This window comes from Arachis hypogaea, chromosome 13, assembly GCF_003086295.3.
Source record: "Arachis hypogaea cultivar Tifrunner chromosome 13, arahy.Tifrunner.gnm2.J5K5, whole genome shotgun sequence".
Taxonomy (NCBI): domain Eukaryota; kingdom Viridiplantae; phylum Streptophyta; class Magnoliopsida; order Fabales; family Fabaceae; genus Arachis; species Arachis hypogaea.
Window position 1 is genome coordinate 137,577,214 of NC_092048.1, and position 16,711 is coordinate 137,593,924.

At 28.6% G+C, this 16,711-nt stretch overlaps 2 protein-coding genes across 5 annotated transcripts; one reads left to right on the forward strand and one right to left on the reverse strand.

Annotated features, from left to right (window-relative positions):
• The first annotated feature begins 5,462 nt into the window (after positions 1–5,462).
• On the forward strand, positions 5,463–9,355 carry LOC112791946 (agamous-like MADS-box protein AGL30). 4 transcript variants are annotated; one of them, XM_025834999.3, is made up of 12 exons: positions 5,463–5,682; positions 5,770–5,810; positions 5,968–6,153; positions 6,456–6,515; positions 6,634–6,652; positions 6,781–6,845; positions 6,934–6,949; positions 7,040–7,101; positions 7,191–7,287; positions 7,369–7,416; positions 7,517–7,641; positions 8,100–8,666. In XM_025834999.3, the coding sequence occupies exons 3-12, from the start codon at positions 5,969–5,971 to the stop codon at positions 8,545–8,547; spliced, it is 1,125 nt and encodes a 374-aa protein (XP_025690784.1). In that variant the 5' UTR covers positions 5,463–5,682; positions 5,770–5,810; position 5,968; the 3' UTR covers positions 8,548–8,666. The 4 variants fall into 4 exon arrangements, with proteins under 4 accessions (XP_025690784.1, XP_025690785.1, XP_025690783.1 ...); XM_025835001.3 differs by adding an exon at positions 8,739–9,355 and having other exon boundaries at positions 5,465–5,810; positions 8,100–8,511; XM_025835000.3 differs by lacking the exon at positions 5,770–5,810.
• Positions 9,356–11,425: 2,070 nt separating this feature from the next.
• Positions 11,426–13,161, reverse strand: LOC112791947 (expansin-A1). The gene is made up of 3 exons (XM_025835003.2): positions 12,835–13,161; positions 12,414–12,726; positions 11,426–12,293 (listed from the first exon to the last, which is right to left on the reverse strand). Exons 1-3 carry the CDS (start codon positions 12,962–12,964, stop codon positions 11,987–11,989), a joined length of 750 nt encoding a protein of 249 aa, XP_025690788.1. The 5' UTR covers positions 12,965–13,161; the 3' UTR covers positions 11,426–11,986.
• Between the last annotated feature and the right edge of the window lie 3,550 nt (positions 13,162–16,711).

A 16,711-nucleotide genomic window follows, 5' to 3' on the forward strand; every position in this document is an offset into this window, starting at 1 on the left:
TATTATGTATGTTAGTATGACATTTACCAAAGCTTGAGTTAAGCTTGTATTTGTTTCAAGTTTATGTCATTGTTATGGAATTATTCAGTAATGAAAACCAGGCATTTGGTAACCAGAAATGATACTCAGATTTCAAGAACCAACCATACTTACATAATTCTCATTCATACATGTTAAAAACCATTTCAAAAGAACACATTCAGGGAAGTTGCAGCCTAATAACTAAATTCTAACACAGCAACGACCATTAACTTCCACTCTGCCGCTTTCGTTCTTGATTTCAGCGAGACAACCTTCCTCCTCATTCTTGTAATTTCTGGGTTTTCCACCTCTATCTCTAGCTCTATCCAACGAAAGAAATTGCAGCCTTCATGCACCTACGCAGTATCACAGCCTTCACTCTCCAATCCTCAACCCAAAAATCTCAACTCAGAATAAAAGAAAATAAAAAAACCTCATAGTAAACACAGCCCTAGAATCTGTGACCAGAATTCCCTTTCGTCCCCGAGGTTCGGGCCTCTCACCATGGGAACAAAGCAGAACCTACCATGCGAGGAAGATTTGCTTCGAGACGAGGTTGAGCTATCGACATCCATGGCGTTCTCCTTCCACGAGGTCGGCGACGGTGGAATCTGCAGCAGTGGGAGATTCAAACCAATTAACCCCTTTTTTTCCGTTTACATATATATTTATAATGCTTTTTATTTTTTTATATTAAACATTTTTTATTATGCTTGTCTTCTGCGATAACTACCCCTAACGATGAAAAGGGCATTTTTGTCCGAAAAATATGGAAAGGACGAATTTAATTAGAAATGCAACATTAAGTACGATTCTAAATAAAAAATTAGATGAGGGACGGTTTCGATTTTGGCCTTCAACGTTAGGGACCAAAACCATACTTATCCCGATAAATTTTTATATCTGCTTCAAATTAAATATAATTGAGAAATAAATAAATTTACAAATATTTATAAATTCTTATCTTCACTGTTACACATAGTAATAACATAATGATTTTAGTATTATACCTAAATTAATTTAAATTCAATTATTCTATATATTAAATAAATTAAATAACTAATAAAATTTTTTATTTTTTATTTAATTTTTCTATACAAAATTTTTGAATGCTTGATATCTTAATTTTTTTAAAATGATAAAATATGATTTAACAAGTAAGTATAAAAAATAAATATCTTTGTAATAGTTATACATCTAGATATCTAAATCAAACAAAAAAATTTTCTTTTAGCAAATCTTTAATAACTGAAAAGTTAACACGATAGATATGTATGAATCAAAGTGACAAACAAAAATAAGAGCTGTGATAATAATAATATGATATGGTGGTAATTGATTGCGGTTGAGGTTAATAGAAGAAAAAAAAAACAAAAAAGGAGAATAAAACAAGGTAACAAAATAATGACCGCGAGACAATAATAGTTATATATGTGAAAAAATAATAAGAGAAAATAATAGTGTATAATATGATAAGATGATATAATCAAAATAAAAATTAATAATTTTAAAATAATAACAAAATTAAAGATAATTAAAGATGCTCAATATAAAACTACAGAAATATTTTTTTTATTAGAATTATGTATAAAAAAAAGAATGTTTTGAATATGAATATAAATTTTTAAATTTATTTCAAATTAAATAGAATTAAGAAAATAAATAAATTTAATATATAAATAATTAATTTATAAATAATGTTAATAAATCTTTATCTAAATTTTGTTACACATACTAATAACAAAATCTTTTTCTTAATTTTTTATTTAAATTGATTTATTTTATATTTTTTACATATATTAAATAATTTAAAATATTTTATTTTTTTATAATTTATTTTTTAATTATTGATATTAAATTTATAATTTTAGAAATAAAAGTATAAAAATATCTTTTTAACTCAATACAAAAGCAGTCGTGCCTGTTAAGGAGTTAGTCAGTATATAACGTGAGTACATGAAGTTTAGTGTTCAATTTTTTTCCCTATGTTAACTCTGTCAACATAATTTAAAACTAACCTTACAATTATGCATTTTACTAACTGTTTCAAAAAAAATTTACATATAACTTCTTCCTCAATCCTTCACTCAAATAATCAACAAATTTTTTTAAATTTTTTTACTATTTTTCTAATTTTATTTATTTCTCTTACTCAATTTTATAACATTTTCAATTTTAAATAACTTTTTAGATAGTTTTATAAGATAGATAAAAAGAAGAAAAGGATAATGTTAATTTTCGAGCCATGTATGAAAAGAAGAAAATAATAATTATGACAAAAGAAAGTGTTCAATCATCATCGGTGATGATAAGTAATTTTTGATATATCTTATTATATTTTGAAATATTAATTTAAATTATATTTTGTTTAGTTTTATGTTAATTTTAGTTTATACTTTGTACTGTTTTGTTCTTAATACATTATACTTTGATCAACAGTTTAATTTCACTCTAATTATTTTATTAGAGTTTTTGTCGTAATTTTTTTAAAAAAAAGCTAATAACAAAAATTAATAAAAATAAAATAATTAGTTTTAATTTTTTCTCACACAATAAATTTGTTTGTCAAAATAATTTTTTACAAAATTTATATTTTAAATATTTTATATATTTATCATTCATATACTCATATGTATGATAAGGTAGGTTACGTTAAATAATCCATATTGTATGACTTCAATCTATATAGGTATATATATGTCTATATATATATCATATTTTATTATTGACCAAATTCGAACCAACTAAAAAATAAAGCTAAATATTTATGTTTAATTTATCATATTTCGATGATATTATAATTTGTTCCTGCAAACAAAAAAAATTAATAAAATATTCATATAAAAAATATTAATATAATTTTTAATAAATAATTTTGATGTAGAGTACATCAGAACTATATAATATATAAGGTGTAATTCCATACTAAATTCATGTTATTTCACAAACTGCTATAACCAATTCATTATATATATATATACATTCATATGTATGATAAGATAGGTTATGTTAAATAATTTATATTGTATAATTTCAATCTATATATGTGTATATATGTTTATATATATCATATTTTATTATTAACCAAATTCGAATCAAATAGAAAATAAAGCCAAATATTTATGTTTACTTTATCATATCTCGATGATATTATAATTTGTTTTTTGAAAAGAAAAAAAATTAATAAAATATTATATAAAAATATTGAAATAATTTGTTAATAATAAATTTTTTATTAAAATATGTTACTTTGTTATATTTTGTAATAAATATTTTTTTATGTAGAATACATCATAAGTACATAATATATAAGGTGTAATCCGTATTAAATTTATGTTATTTCATAAACTCCATAACCAATCTATTATATATATATATATATATATATATATATATATATATATATATATATATGATAAAGTAAGTTATGTTAAATAATTTATATTGTATAATTCTAATCTATATTTTTATATATATGTATATATATAATATTTTATTATTGACCAAATTTAAACTAAATAGAAAGTAAAGCCAAATATTTATGTTTACTTTATCATGTCTCGATGATATTATAATTTGTTCTTACAAAAGAAAAATAATTTAATAAAATATTCATATAAAAAATATTGATATAATTTTTTAATAAATATTTTTTATGTAGAGTACATCAGAAATACATAATATATAAAGTGTAATTCCATAATAAAATCATGTTATTTCACAAATTATCATAACCAACCTATTATATATATATATATATATATATATATATATATATAAAATACCAATATTTGATATAAAAAAATGAGACTTTCTATATATATAATACCAATATTTAATATTTGATACAAAAAAAATGAGACCTCACAAAAAAAGGCTTGAAAAAAATTGAGTTTAAATACAAATCATTACAATTGTATTTTATATTTTTATTTATTGACCATACAAAGATAATTAATGCATTTATTAACCAAGATATTCAAAGAAAAAAAAAAGGATTCAAGTAGCTTTTACAAATATCTCATAAAAAAAAATAGTTGAGAAAAAAATAATAAACTAAATGTCACATTTTTAGTTTAAATGGCAGTTAATCACTTGAATATAAATACCTTAGAATTTGAACCTATCGAAAAAATGTATTACATTACATATTACGAAAAGATACAAAACATACATAAGAATTTAGTGCATTTTGTACCAAGATGGTTGGATGATATGAAAATATTTTACTTAAACATTAATAATATTCAATATCTCAAACACTATTCTTTCTAAATAATGTTAAGTGATATAAAAATATTTGTATTATATGAAAATTTAAATGTAAATATTAGGTGATATTAGGTATAATTCTTTATCTAAATTAAATATTTAGACAAAAAATATTTTAGAAAATACATAAATTATCTAATATTAAATTTTTATTTGTGTATTAATAAAAAATACACGGGCACGGCAGTAACTGTATGTTGAGCCACTAGTTATATATATTGAGGATTGTAGCAACTATATTGGTGATTTTGATATTTTACTCGTATTTTATTTTTTTTTAATAAAAAAATTACAAATTTAAAAAACTTGTGATTTTAAGTAATTTTACATTGTGTATTATGTCACATATATAAGCTATGAAGTACAAAAATTTTGGTGAATTGTACATATTTTAGATAATAATTTTTGATATTTTTTTGACATGCATGTGTTTGATGTGTTCAATTGTGTCTTAATAAAAGGTAAAAAAAAATTTTTCGGACACGTCTAGACACACTTAAATACCATCACATGTCAGCATGTACAACCTTAATATGTATTTTTGAAATAAATTTAGAAATAATATATCATTATTTAGACTTTGTTAGGTTGACAATGACTTTTGTGAACAATATAAACAATGCAGGGCAGAGCTAGATGAAATATTAGAGGGGAGCCAAAAATATTTACACAATAAAATAAGATTAAAATAAAATTTTTAAGGGGGGCTAAACTGAAATTAAGATATAATTTACATGTAAAAAATTAAAATTCCCTTTCTATATAGGTAGTTCCGCCCAGTCCAATAAAGTAAAAACACATTACACTCCCAAATTACCCACATAAATTTTAATATTAGAATAATCATCCTTATGTTTATTAACATAAAAAATATTTTAAATACTTTATATAACTAAAATAAGATTAAAAATAATTAAAAAATTAATTTATATTTTAATATTAATAAAATATTAAAATATTATTATAATTTATCTAAAATACACTTTATATTTTATATATATGCGTGCATTTATATCTTATAAAATTTTAAATTTCGTATATCAACATGTCTCATGTCAGATTTTATGTCTGTGTCAATGTATGTGCATCATTGCATATAAACAATGCTATAAATTATTAAAATAGTTGATTTATTTAATGATAATTAAACGATGAGTTTTGTTGAGGTTAGTATGGTTGGTAACGAAAAAACAAGATGCAGATATGGTATTAGTATGGTGTTGGAAATTAAAGGATGAGGTTGAGAGGGCGAAACTCATATATGTTAATATTGATTGTTGTAAAGGGAATGAAATGAAATCTGTAACGCTCTTTGAGTTGCCGATTCTATCGCACACCTCAATGACCGTTTAATCGGTCATTCCATCGTGTGTTATGTAAAACCTATTTGTAAGCTCTCTCATTTCCTTCTCTCTCTTTCAAGTTTCAATCTCCCATTCCCATTCCCATTTCCTTTCCTCGCTCGCATTCTGCTAGGCGTTTCGATTCTGCAACGTTACTTTCATTGCATCGTTTAGGTAATCTTCACTTTCTCTTCCTTTTTTATCCTTGTTTTCTTCTAGCTAGGACCGTTGATCATTTCTTGTGCGTAGATTAATTTCAATGTAGAGCATTTTTGTTTATGAATTGTGTTATGATTGATTGAGATTGTTACAAAGATGTAAAATGGTGTAGGATGGGTAGGGTAAAGCTGAAGATAAAGAAGCTAGAGAACATGAATGGGCGTCAAGCAACATATGCTAAAAGGAAGAATGGAATTATCAAAAAGGCTACAGAGTTATCTATTCTTTGTGATATTGATATTATACTTCTCATGTTCTCACCAACTGGAAAACCTTCTTTGTGTAGAGGCAGGCGAAGGTACCTTACCTACCTTCAATTCTCTTTCTATATCATCATCTATTATATCATACTTATTCACAGAAGCATCTAAAACCCTTCATGATTTGTCACAATTATGTAGTCTATAGATGTTTAAGCATTATATATGCAAAACAATATCATCTACTACCTTGGAAAGAGGCATATAATGATATGGACCAATGCTCATATAGGCAACCCTTCGTTAGACATTTCTTATTATCTTAAAAGTATATTTTATTCAAAAATTATATTATCATTTGGCTAATTAGTCATCATTCACTCCCTTTTGTTGCATGTAGTAACTTTGAGGAGGTTATTGCAAAGTTTTCTCAACTAACTCCACAAGAAAGAGCAAAAAGGTGCATAAGGCTTCCATTCATATTGAAAAAATTATTATACAAAGACTTGATTGTTGTTTATTTTATGTTAAATTATACTACACAATTTAACAAAATAGTTTCCTATGAATTGCAACAGGAAGTTGGAGAGTCTTGAGGTAAGTCATCAATTCTTATGACCCAATTTCCATTCTCCTCCCCCTCCCCCCTCTCTCTTCTTTTCAGAACCATTGATTGTTGCATTACTAAGATTCTCATAGTGAATTGTGTCAATTTGAGAGTTCAGGCACTGAAAAAGACATTTAAGAAGTTAGATCATGATGTAAATATACAAGAATTTTTGGGTACAAGGTATGTTGTGCTTAGTGCTTAGATTTAACCTTTTAATCCATTAATTATAAGCTGAAACACTGAAATATTTGTTTATTTGTTATTGCAGTAGTCAAACTATTGAGGTACACAACCAAACTATGTCAATTACTATGTTCAATATATATTTATTTTTGTCATTGTTTTATCTGTCGGTACTAACTCACTTTTTGCAGGACCTAAGTAATCAAGCTAGGCTATTACAGACTCAAATTTCTGAAACACAGAAGAGATTAAGGTGCATCTAATTTCTATAGAAACAAACATTTGTCCAACATATATGTGTTATTATAGCTACATCTAATTTAGTTTGTGTTGACTCTGCAGTCAGTGGAAGGAATTTGAAAAAATCAATAATGTGGAACAACTTGAACAGATGGAAAATTCATTGAGAGATTCAATCAATCAAATTCGAAACCGTAAGGTGTGCATCTATTGAAACAACTGAATTAATCATTTATCCTCTTAGTTTATCTTAGTCTAAAATCTTTGCTTAATGTTCCAGGAACATATTAAAAACCAACAGCTTGTATCACTGCAATGCAATAACCAGGTAAATAATTGTTCATGTGGTAATTAATTAATATTTCCATGGTTAGACATAATACATATATATTGGTGTAACATTTTTTATTCATTTTTCATTCTTTCAGTTCAATGAAATGCATATTCCGTTTAGAATGGGTACTGAGCAGCATCTCCAACCTCTACCATGGATTGGTAATGGTGACAGCCCAAATCTAGTTTTACCTGATGACTCTAGCTTGCTTCTCCACAAGTGAGTTAGTTTTTCCAAAATAAAACATATTGAGTGCGTCAACAATTGTTCTTTGACAGCGTAATGTGTTTAATTAACCTATTTTTCAAGGATATTAGGCATGTATTACTATATCATAAAGTCTGTTTTCATAAGCATATGATCTCATAAAGAATGACACATAGTAGTGGATGCTGATGTCTTATTAACATAGTGAAGGTTATCCATCTCAAGAATTCACCTAAACTTGCAGAGCTTAGATAAATTTAAGAGTTTAGTTTTGATGTGCTAATAGTATAACACGTTTTAAATGATTATCCAGTCAAATACATACATAATAGGATGTCTGTGCAAAACATGCCTACACTAACAATGCATCATAGAACTCAAAATATATTTAAACTCACAAGATTGAATTGCAGATATAGTTTGGTTGTGTTGTTTTGTAAAAACACTTATGATATTGGTTTAATTATCAGAGATGTAGAGGGATCTGCAAGCTCATCATTTGGGAGTTATGCAAGTTACATTGGATCCAGTAGTAAAACAGATATTTCAAACTCGGGGCAAGAAAATGGTGTCCTAAGTGATTTGAGCAGCACTACTGCTCCATTGAGACTACCATTGAATAATGGACATCAGTTTCCATACATGCCATCATACAATTTCAATTTGCTGAATGATTTCAAGTTCCAAGCAGCTCCAGAGATGAACCATCATCATAATCAGCCACAAGAAAACCATAATTTAAGTTTTCATCATCATGTCAACAATGGAAACTTTGAAGCCCCAAGGAATGCTTATGACTCCAATCACCACCACCACCATGGTTGGGCTTCCACTTCAGGGCCTTGTGCTGTTACTATGTTTGATGAGCATTTGTATGCCCAGGCAAGTTTACCTCAAGTCAACTTTGGTTCAACATAGCCAACACTATTCTTTTCTTTTTTCTTCTATTTTCAGAACAAGCATCCATATCTTTTGTTACCTATATTGATACAACAGTTGTGATTATCCTTTTAATTTATACCTCTATTTTAATGTCTTATACTTCCAACTTTGCCGTTTAGCTTCAAAGTTCACTATCCTTATAAACTTCTACTTTTGTTTGAGTGCAGCAACCAAACTGATTCATCATGGATTTTGCCATCTGCCTTGTAATGAATTTGCTAAAGAATTATCAGTCACCCTTGATAACCTTAGCATCCTCAAAGATTTTTCCACAACAGATGTGTTTTTTATATGCAGACATATATAAGAAACAACAAACCAATTTTTAAAATGTGGCTTAGCTTCCTAACAGCAGGTAAGCCTAGCTTGATGTCATTTACTCACTTAGGCAATGTTTGATAATTAAGACAAGACAGGGCAGAACATTTTTTATATCTCTTGGGTTTCTGTTTCTGTTTCTGTTTCTGTGTCTTGTTTCAACGATCAAACACAGCCTAATTGTGTTGAGTTAATGCTGAGGCAGAAGAATGTTACACTAGATCTTTTTAATAATTACCAATAGTAGGTTCTATTGGTGTTGTTGCTTCCACCTTGTCTCTTAGGTGTGAAGGTTACCTATGGCCTAAAGAAACACATTTCTTCTCCCTCATACAGTCAATACTTGTATATATAAGATCACATATAGCAAAAACTAGTAATTCAGTCTTCTGGATTTGCATTTTTGCCCAAAACTCATCATGTATTTGCTTCTTGTAAATATGTCATTGTTCAGTTTGCTTAATAATTATCCTTACATATATAGAGGGTCACCTGCAATGGACCTAACTGAATTTGGAAACATAACACAATATACGAAAAATCTAATGTTTTGATCATGAGCTCAAATATATTTGAGTTCGAATCACTCATGAGCTAATAGTGTGTTAATTTTGAAAGGAAGGTTGTGAATGAATAAACTTTCTTGTACAAAAGTTCCCAACAGACTTTTCGTCCATTTGTTAGGAATTTGTGTCTTGATTTAAGAGTTTTAATCCCCACACAAGTATGAAATTGATAAGTTGTCAACAATACGTGTCGATTTTTTTTTTTTGTGTTAATTGGATTTGACTTTTTTTTTAGTATTCAAGTTGGTAAAATGAAAGAAAAAACAAATAAATACTATGAGAGCATTGATTTTCCGTTGTTAGTAAGATTCGCTTAATAATTCAAAGATCAGTAACCCATAACTTTCTCACTTCACCAACTAATGCAGTTCAGAAGAGTCAAATTCTTCATTATTAATAAACCAAACAGGAAAAAGGCATTTAAGTCAATACTTGCACAACAACATCTTTAATATTCTACGCTTCAATGTACGTGTTCAATGTTGGCTCGCTTTAAGTTAATTATAGAAATTCAGCCTATTTATTGACGTTTTGATTAAAGTTGTATGAACCCTGTCAAAATCCGTAAATCGAATATGTAAACTTTAATCAAATAATTTTTGTTAAACAAATTCACATGAAATCATTAGTCATGTGTGGGAGGCTGGTAGCACTGCACAACTTCAATATAAATTTATAAATGACTAAAATGAGGAAAGAAAGAAGCTACCCGTAAGTCAAGCTTGACCATATTTTTCTATCAACTTAGCTTGCATTATATATATAATTTAATTTTGATGCACCGTCAATGTAAAATAGTTTTATATGTATTCAATTACATAATGTTACAATAGCAAAAATAATTACATTTTAGTGTGAATGTTCATCCAAAAAGATGGATGCAATTAGACAATTATATATATATATATGAAATGTTAACCTCTACTCCTTTAGAACGAAGAGCATATATAAGAGTGAAGGTCAGCATTTTCTTGAGAAAAAGTAAATGTTAAACTTCATAGCATTTCCGATTTCTCATACATGTGTACAAAGAATAGGGAATTCAAATTCAAGTTACAACTATATGAGTTTACCGAGCCCAATAAAGGCAAGGGATAAAGAATAAGGATGGTTTTTGCACAACGAAATCAATGATAAAGATTGGCCGATTGGGGCTTTTCAATTTGTCGATGCGAATACAGGTGGAAAAAAGGCCCAACTTGGTCTAAGAAACCACGAGAAAAGGGACCACCAAAGAAAAAGAGGCTTATGTTATGGGCGCTAACATGTGCATCCAATGTCTTTAACATCTGGCTTTTCTAGTTTTCTTCATGGATCCGCAACTAGATTTATAAAAATAGTGTTACTTATCAGTTAATTCTCCTAATGAAGTGCACAGTTAAGTAAAGTGCACATGGGGACAGAGGACAGCTGCTCCCGGAACCCTAATTCAAATTTCAATGGCTATCATTATTTTAATCGGTAAAATAAATTTCTAAAATTTGAGGGGTCAAGCAAACTACTAATAAATATTAATATTTTTGTGCTCTTCTTGCTATTGACTATTGAGTATCCTATGATGTGATGACCTATTTCTAAATGAAAATTGCTCAATTTATTTTACATGACATAATGCATTAACTAAAACTCTCACTCTTGCTAATGGAAAACCTATCGTAGTAATAATGTAGGCCCCAATTTTGTGATGCTGTCTCAAACTGAAGTTCCTTGGTCACATTATACAGATCCGAAACATGAGAACAAAGATTTTTTATGTTTCAACTTCATGTGTGGCCCATGTTATTAGGTCCTTAGGAATCAAATCTTTACCCATCTTGAGAAGTCTTGATTTGCTTTACTCAGCCAAAGAGAACAATTATTACTACTTTCCTTTTTGTCTTGTAATATTTTTGAAAAAAAATATTATCCTTCTTTTCTTTTAAAAATAGGTAAATGGATATATGGGCAATAAGAAATAAAATACAAAGGAGTAGTTAATAACTGCAACTTTCCATTAGGAAAATTTACACTACAATATTCTCCGATAAAACTAGACATACTCCAAGAGCAAACAATGCTCACAACACGCCCAATAAAGCGGAAAAAGTAACCCCACTACTAATGGCGGGTGGTAACCATAATAGAATCCACCTCTTCCAATTTAGTAGTTGTTCACCCATAATAAAAATATTAAAAAGAAAGTTCCACCCCCTGCTAGCTTCTATTTAGTAGCAGGAAGGTTCACAAAAAGCTTCTCCGAAAAGTGAAGGGCCAATTTAACAAGAGGGTCCCCCCAACTTCTCCATAACACAAGATAAAAACTTAAAAATTGAAGGACCATTTTAAAATAAGCCCTTCTCAAACCCTAGAAAGCCAAATTTTAAAAAGACCAAAGGCTTTGACCCCATGACTATTACTAGTAGCATACTATCTAATACCCTAGTATACTATTTTAGGTCACATACTAACACTTGGGAAAATGATGATACTTTAGAACATACTACGTATGTGTATATGTAAAAATTTGAGTTGGACTTTTGACCATAAGGACCCTAGTGGAATTGAGCACCAGTGTAGGTTTGGCCAAAGGTCCAACCAGCTGGGGCAACATTGTTAGAGACCACTGTACGGCCATCACTTGTAGTGACCTTGAAAGAGAGGCTTTGGCCATTGAGGTAGTTGTTGCTCTGCCAGTTTTGTCCCCAGTTTCTTGACATTGGCATCCAACCGGTTTTTGAACCCTTGATGAACACAGAATGAACATCACCAGCACCACCAACGTTTGTGATTAGTACTAGGTTGAAGTAGGAATGACCATTAATAGTGAACCTTATTCCTCCTCTTCTCCTGCATGCCACCCTATGAAACCAAAAAAGGACACACCTTCAGCCTCTTTGCAAAACCATTCACCAAAATTAACAAACACTAAACCATAAATAAGCCCAATTTGGGAATATGATAAAGATAGTAACTTTATACCTCCTGTAAGCGACAGGGACTATTCCAGCTTTGTATTGAGCAATGCGGAGGAACACAGGCTGAGCTAGATCAAAGTGGTGAAGAGGAGGGTTGCACCACCCACCTGCATTGTTTGGCAATGCATTGTTTGGAGGGCAGAAGTTAGTGGCAGTGACCACAATGGAGCCAGGGAGGCACCATTTCTGGTCATTCACACACTTAATCTCATAGCAAGAGCCACAGCTCAAGCCATTGTTGAAAAGTGCAGTGCTCAAAGCAGCAGTGGTTGTTCCGTACCCCTGGCTATAGAGGTTTCCATATCCACAAGCCCCACCTGAAACGAACACAACAAATTTTCATGACCCATTAGAAGTTACTCAAATGGGTTGCAAAAAATTGAACCTTTAAGAAAAATATAAAACAAAAACGAGTGCATGCATACCCATTGTCCCTGATGCATCACCCCCACCATAGAAGGTAGCATGAGCATTGGTCCATCCTGCTCCACCATTGGCGTAAGCTGAGGAGAACATAGTAAGAAAAGTAACCAAGAGAAACCCAATGATAGCCATTTTCCTTTCCTTATACTAAAGGGAATTAATTTTGATATTATGGGGACAACAAAAGAGGGGGCTAGCTGCTGCAGCAACACGGGAGAGATAAATGTGATTGTGAAGCAGAGGAGTGTGGAAAAATTGGTTGGCAGTGGTACCTAATTTATAGAGGTTTGAGGGGTTTGGACTTTGGAGGGTAGCATAGGGCCACAATCAAAACTTTAACTAACTCTTTTGAACTGTTTGAACCGAAGAATACCGCTAGGGACATAAAGTGGATTCTATTATTTAAGAATTGACATGTATTATATTTTATATATATTAAATAACATAAACAAAGTAGTGCATAATTTCCTTATACTCGTTTAAGAGTTCGCGAATTCAAGTCTGTTATTTTTGGTAAAAAAAATTATGTAAGAAAGGCAGTAGATTTTTATCACTTAGAACATTAATTAGTTAGTCGGTATTAATATTTTTAACATAAATCTAAAAAAAATTTAAATATAATAAAATGTTAAAAATTAAATACATAACAAATAACATCTTTATATTTTATATTTTTTATATACTTATCAAGTATATATCATTATTGTTTGTGTAGTGTAAGTGTATATTTAAAGAGAATTTTTTGGATGAAAAATAAAGATGGTAGTTAATTTTAAAAAAATATATATATTATGCATAATGTTTTTATTTTTTAAAAATTTAATTAACTTGTGTCTTAAAAATATATGTTAAAATTATAAAGTAAGAAGTTTTTTTAATTAAAAAGTAATGTATTTAAGTATGTATGAAAGAGTGCAAGTGGGAAAGAGGTCAATTTTTGATGGTGCAAAAGAGTGTTGTGTGGCTACAGGCTACTGGGAAGAAAAAACCGTGAGGTTGAATAGCCATGTGAGCGGGAAATCTGCAAAATCCATGTGGGCCATAGCAGTAATAGCACTGATAGCTTCCAAGCTTCCACAAGCACATGCAACCAATTCATCATTTGACACAAATACCCCTCTGCTTCTAGGTTTTATAATTTACACTACTATGTCCATGAGGGCTAAAAAATTTTGATATGGTAGTAAAATGAGTGTTATACTTTAGCGTGGTAATTTTTTGTATTTTTTAAAATTATGGGATATACAAATTGAATCCACCAATTTGTATTGAAAAAATTTTAAAAATTTGGAGTACACAAATCGGTAGGTCCGATTTGTATACTCCAATTTTTTTTAATTTTTTTAATACAAATCGGATAGTCCAAGTACAGAAATCAGATGGTCTGATTTGTGTACTTAAAAATCGAATGGTCTGATTTCTGTACCTTTTAAAAATCGGACGGTCCGATTTATATTTTGTACATTAAATCATCCTACATTTTAAAAAATACTACAATAGATCACAATTTAAAAAACACCATTATTAATCCAATATTAAAAATAAAAAAATGGCCCATGGTCCCAACCTCTCTTTCTCCTTTCCTCATTTCCATTTATGTTCTTTTTTCTTTTTTTTTCTAGCGTAGCTTTATTTTTATTATATTGTCCGAAAATATTGTGGAAATATTTTCCCTTTGAATTAAATAAAACGTGTGAAATTAAGAAAAAAAAAAGGCTAAGTGCATAACATGTAATATTTTATCGATTCCTTTGGGCTATTTGAACCATAAAATGCTAGGACAACTTGTGTATTCCTTTTTTTTAACAAATTTGCTATACATTTAAATATTATTGTTATTCAAATTCAATAAAGTAGATTTAATATTAACAAAAATTACTCTCGTCAAATGAGCGTGATTATACGCATGGTGTACTATTATTGTTGTCATTGTCTTCGTCTTCTTCGCATTCCTCCTCTTCTTCTTCCTCCTTCACGTTCTTCTTTTTCTATTTTCTCTTCCTCTTTCTTCTTTTTGTTCATTTTTCTTTGTGTTCTTTATTTATCGCGTGTTTTCTTCTCATCATCATTCTTTTGTTGTTATTGTTGTTATGCATTTTTTTCTTTTCTTCTTCCTCTCCTCGGTGATTTTGCAATATTATGTGTTTTTAATTGTGCAAAATAACCGACCAAATGCACCTTAATTCACTCAGAAATGAACCGAAATTGCATCTAAAATGAATCAAAAATTAAATTTCAAATGAACCAAAATTACTTAATGATGATGATACACAGACACTTATTTCAAAACAAGCACAGATCAAGTGTACTTTACTTAAATCTAAAATGAACTTAAATTACTTAATGACTATGTTTGAAAACAAGCACACAAACAAAATTGAATTATTAGAAACAGAAATGAACTGAAATTACATCCAGAATGAACCAAAAATTAAATTTCGAACGAACCGAAATTACTTAATGATGAGGATACACAAACAAACTCGTTTCAAAACAAATACAGATCAATTGCACCTTATTTAAATCCAGAATTAACCGAAATTACTTAATGATTGCATTCGAAAACAAACACACAAACAAACTTTAATCATTAACAAAAACCCATCCAAATCTATCAAGTGATTTTGCAGCATTATGCGTTTCTTCTTCTTTGTTTGATTTTTTCATGTTTTTTGCTTGATGTTGCTGATAAGTATTGACTAATTTTTTTATTTCTTAAGTAATTTTGGTTCATTCATTGGTTTAATTGAGGTTTATTTGGATATAGAAATGAGTTCAATGTGTTTTTATTGATGATTGAGTCTTTTTGACTGCTTGTTCAAATTTAAAATTTTTTCGATTCATTTGTGTGTTAATTGAGATTCACTTAATGCTACTCATAAGTATTGACTAAATTTTTTATTCCTTAAGTAATTTCGGTTCATTTCTTAGTTTAGTTGTGGTTCATTTGGATCAAAAAATGAGTTTGATGTGTTTTTGTTGACGATTGAGTTTTTTATTGCTTGTTTAAATCTGAACTAATTTCGGTTCATTTGTGTATTAATTGAGGTTCACCTGATGTTGCTAATAAATATTGATCAAAATTTTTATTCTTTAAATAATTTCGGTTCATTTCTTAATTTAAGTAAGGCTCATTTGGGTCCAAAAATGAATTCGATGAGATTTTGTTGATGATCGAATCTTTTTTTAGTAAAGAAGAATAAAATTATTCATTATCACTTTATTCAATTGTATTAGATTTAATTCCATTTCATTCAATTTATCTTGAAAGCCATCTCAACTATTATGATAAATTGTTCATCAACAACACACCTAAATTGCAAATGAACCGAAATATTATTATAACAACACTATTATGTAATAACAAATGAACAAAAAATTGTGCATTCTATAAATTCAAAAATTCATGCATTTTATTTACATTCAAATTTTCGGTTAATTTTAGATGTAATTTTAATATATTTCTGAATAAATTAAGGTATATTTAATTTTATTGTTCTGTACTATTCAAAATATATAATATTGCAAAATTATTTAAAAAGAAAAAAAATACAATAATAACAACAGTAATAAAAAAATAAAAAGAAAATACGTAAAAAAAGAATGAATACGAATGAAAAGAAGAAGTAAAAAGAAAGAAGAATATATGTGCATAAATTTATAAAAAAAAAACGTGTATATAAATGATTTAATTAAACTTAAGTTGCTAATATAATTTGAATGCAGAATATTATTATTTTCTTAATATATTAGCTTTTTTAGAAAAACAAAATTGAAGAGACAAAAGCTGAAGCTCTAGCCGCCTAGGACAACGACCAAAGGGGTTGGTAAATTTAATACACAAATTCCTTTCTATAGCCCAATTTAAGAGCCATAAAT

Coding starts and splice junctions, on each gene's coding strand:
- LOC112791946 (XM_025834999.3), top strand. CDS start 5,969: ATGGGTAGGGTAAAGCTGAAGATAAAGAAGCTAGAGAACATGAATGGG. Junction 6,154..6,455: donor TTGTGTAGAGGCAGGCGAAG/GTACCTTACCTA, acceptor TGTTGCATGTAG/TAACTTTGAGGAGGTTATTG. Junction 7,642..8,099: donor TCTAGCTTGCTTCTCCACAA/GTGAGTTAGTTT, acceptor TTTAATTATCAG/AGATGTAGAGGGATCTGCAA.
- LOC112791947 (XM_025835003.2), bottom strand. CDS start 12,964: ATGGCTATCATTGGGTTTCTCTTGGTTACTTTTCTTACTATGTTCTCC. Junction 12,727..12,834: donor TGATGCATCAGGGACAATGG/GTATGCATGCAC, acceptor TGTTCGTTTCAG/GTGGGGCTTGTGGATATGGA. Junction 12,294..12,413: donor GTCCCTGTCGCTTACAGGAG/GTATAAAGTTAC, acceptor TTGGTTTCATAG/GGTGGCATGCAGGAGAAGAG.